At 47.9% G+C, this 3,617-nt stretch overlaps 1 protein-coding gene across 1 annotated transcript in view; it reads left to right on the top strand.

The window, feature by feature from the left end:
* The window catches only part of RFLNB (refilin B), a 7,108-nt gene extending 3,997 nt beyond the window's left edge, over nucleotides 1–3,111 (top strand). The window contains exons 2-3 of the mRNA XM_009633892.2: nucleotides 1,176–1,285; nucleotides 2,558–3,111. Coding sequence (XP_009632187.1) covers nucleotides 1,176–1,285; nucleotides 2,558–2,888 — 441 coding nt within the window. The 3' untranslated portion in view covers nucleotides 2,889–3,111. The remainder of the gene's footprint in view (nucleotides 1–1,175; nucleotides 1,286–2,557) is intronic.
* The last annotated feature ends 506 nt before the right edge of the window (nucleotides 3,112–3,617 follow it).

Here is a 3,617-nt window from a genome sequence, read left to right as displayed (position 1 = left end):
AGGGAGCCCGCGGGGAACCGGGCGTCCGCAGCCACGGCCGTGCCGGGGCAGGGGAGCCGGGGGTGCTTTTAAAAAGCCTCCAGCTTTGGGGTCGGTCCTTGCTGGTGCAAGGGAAGTCCCTGTCTCTCTTGCACCTCGTAGGGATTGGGACGGCATCGCAGCGCATCTTTGAAAATTCCAGCAGAAAATGAACTCTGGTTATTCCAGAGAGTGACCCAGAGCAGGAAGTTTGTATCTTAAACTATGGGTTCAGTTAACAGTATCAGCTAGAGATGCGCTAGTGTTTTGCAAAATGATTTTTGAATGTTGATGCTGATCTCTGGGTACAAATACTTTGGGAACCACAGATCTAGAGGAAACATCCCATTTCTGCAGGGCTGCTGCCGTGAAATCGGAAAAGGCCGTAGCAGAACCACGTGTTGAACAGGAGAGGTGCTCACAGCCCCCTCGCCCCTGGGTACTAAAGCACACGTGCAGGGGTGGCTTCAAAAACACAAGCGGGTGCTTCCCTTCAGGGCCGCTTTGGTTTCCTTCTGGCTGCGGGACATTGCTGGGCTGGTGTCGGCTCGCGGCGCTGCCCTTCCAGGAGAGGAGCACAGGGCCGCTCCGTGAATGGCTGCTCAGTGGGAATGAGTTAATCCTTCCCTTCGTGTGTGAATTAAGTTGGGTTTATTTCCTTCAAACAGTAGCCACGGTGTAGCTGTGAAACGAGCAGGTTGCTCGTGGCGAGATGCCCTGCAATAATTTCCTGCTGTGATCTGCCCGTGGGGATATCTGGTGAATCCGGCAAGGAGAGCGCTCTCCTACGCTCATGTAATGCTAGCTATAAATTGAACGTGAGCTCATACAGCGAATGGACTATAGCTAATGCTGGAGAAAGCTATGCTGCACTGAGGGGCTGTATATCTCCTTTCCCAGAGTGGCTCCTCTGAAGTAAGCTCCCGGAGTTAGGACTTTGTCTTCAGAAAATGCACCTTGCCGCATCTTTGATGCTGCAGCCCAGTGTCAAGTCAGAGCTGCGGGTTGCACCTGTAGGCATGTCTTGGACTAGCAGATCCTCTTGCACGTAAATATGAACCTTGACAGCTCGAAACCAAGGGCTGAATGAATGTGTTTTCTTGAGGATATACTGAATTGTGACATAAATGGGATTATTTTTGCTTTTTTTTTTTCAGAATTCTGTGTTCTCTCCCAGCCCTGTTCTCCCCAGTTGCCCTCCAAGATTGTGTCCTTTATCCTTTGGCGAAGGAGTTGAGTTTGACCCTTTACCACCAAAGGAAATAAGGTAAATATTGTGTTACAGTCGTCTAGTTTTGAAGGAGTTAGCACGTAAAGGAGTAGTTAGGCCTTATCAGTGCCTGTGAGTCAAGTTAATTTATTTGCAGAGCTATTGTTCCATGCAGCTGTACATTCCTGGACCTGGACATTTGTACAGACAGAAGGAGTGTTCAGTCTCTTTTAATCCTGTACAGTTTCTTTTCCAGGAAGACTTTCCTGTATTTTACTTTCCTCCTTTTACCTCATTGCAGTGCTCCAAAATGTAGCCTTTCAACTGATTAACCAGAAGGTAATAATGAGGGAAGATCTTCAAAGCAGCCATCTTTCTAGGATGGTTTTATTAGGGGAAAGGAATGTTGCGCTCCTAACCTCATGGGTTTGTAATAAGTACCGTCTCTGTTATCAGTTGTGGCTGGTTGTGTGAACTAAAAGAAAAGTGAATATTAAGAGAGTACATAATTATTTTTTTTTTTAATGCACCGCATCACTTCACAGCCTGTGAATTATTCCTTTGAACATCATGATTTGCAGTAATGAGAAGTGAGGGCTCCCAGCTGATTACTGCTCATGCAGAGGTAGACTGATACAATCAAACAGAAGCCTAATTCAGGGGAGGGCAGAAAGCGTTGGGTGCCCTGGTGTGAGGAAGGAGCCCGCCCCATGACTGTTATTGAAGGCAGTTAGCATTGTGAAAAAGCTAACAGAGGTGTTGCAGTGTTCTTTTGCAATCTGGGCACAGAGGATTTTCTTGCCAGCAGAGTTTGATGTGCAAATTGTAGTATTTTCCTGCCAGCTGAATCTTCAGAGAGTGCCCCATGCCGGGAGCGATAGCAGAGAACTCCCGTGTGACGCTTGGCAGAGGAGAGTTGAGAAAATAACGTGTGCTTCCATGAACTCGGCACTCCAAGGAATTAGGATGCTTATGTGCAAAGCCTAAACGTGGATCTAGGCCTCTAGGTTTAGGTACTAGAGCTTGAAGAAGGTTCTTAGCTTCATAGAGCTCAGGCTTAAAATGGTGGACACGAGGATTGAGATGTTCGGTAATGCTGGCAGCTGGACGCAACAGCGACAGCGCCGGGCGTGCTGCTAACGTAAGGGTTTTTCCTTAAATGAGCGAGACAGACACCAGCAGGCAGTGTTTGTGTTATGTGGCGGTTCCTGTGTTGAAGTGGCAGGGGAAGGGCTGAGGAGCCACCCCGGCACCTGACGGCTCTGTTTTCCAGAAAATGCAGCCTGCTGCTCTGGAGCAGAGCTCACGCATGTGTGTCTTGTATTTCAGGTACACGTCCTCAGTCAAATACGACTCGGAGAAGCACTTCATCGATGACATCTATATGCCGGTGGGCTTAAGCATTTCTTCTTGCAGTCAGACGGTCATCTGTGTCCCAAACTGCACATGGCGCAATTACAAAACGGAGGTCCATTTCGAGCCCCGCAACAAGCCCCAGCGTTTCACCAGCACCACCATCGTCTACCCGAAGCACGCCAAGACTGTGTACACCACCACGCTGGATTACAACTGTCGTAAGACCACGCGGCGGTTCCTCTCCAGCATAGAGCTTGAAACTTCGGAGTACCTTGGAAACGACTGTGTCCTGGATGGTTGCTGACTGACGGCTGTCTCTCTTGCTCTGATCCATCCCAGTCCCATCTAATGTACTGTGCTAAGTCCACTAGCTAAAGCGGGTACAGACCCTCTTCCTCAGCTCTTAATTCCTGCTTTAAGCCTCAGAATGGCCTGAACGCGGTTTTCTGTGGGAACATAACTTAGCAAGGAACTTGTTTCTTTGCCTTTAAAGTTGTGAGTTCCCTCCCTTTCCCCGCAGTGCAGTAATCAGATGAAAATAAGGGGAAGCATCTTCCCAGAGAAAAAAAATTGGCAGGTAAGAAAGAATGTGGAATAGTGCCTGGCAGGTGGAAATCCATTTGAATCTTTGTGGTGATGTGCAAAAATAAGGGCGGCTCACTCTCTTGCAGAAAATCTACCAGGTCATTTGGTTACAGATAGCCAGAGCTGTCGTTCCTTTCAGTGTAGATCATGAGACTGTTTTCTCTAGAATAATCATCTCCTGGAAGTGGCTGGAAAAAGCTAACAGAGAAAAAAATCTGGAATTCTGCATTTAACAGCCACAAAAATGTTATCCTATGGCATTCATGTCCGGTTTGAAGGTGTGAGTTGGAAGGAAGAGGAATTCTGAGTAGATCAGGAGATAAACTGCTTTTGCAGCTCCAGGCAGCAGAGAAAGGATCGGGTAATTCAAGTTCTTTAGGTGAACGGCGCGATGTATCTTCTGTACTGACAGTGACTTCTACAGCGCTGTAGTCTGTTAGCATTTGTG

This window comes from Egretta garzetta, unplaced genomic scaffold (genome assembly GCF_000687185.1).
Source record: "Egretta garzetta isolate BGI_Z169 unplaced genomic scaffold, ASM68718v1 scaffold112, whole genome shotgun sequence".
NCBI lineage: Eukaryota > Metazoa > Chordata > Aves > Pelecaniformes > Ardeidae > Egretta > Egretta garzetta.
Note: the sequence above shows the minus strand (reverse complement) of the source record. Positions and strands in the feature narration are given on the sequence as shown.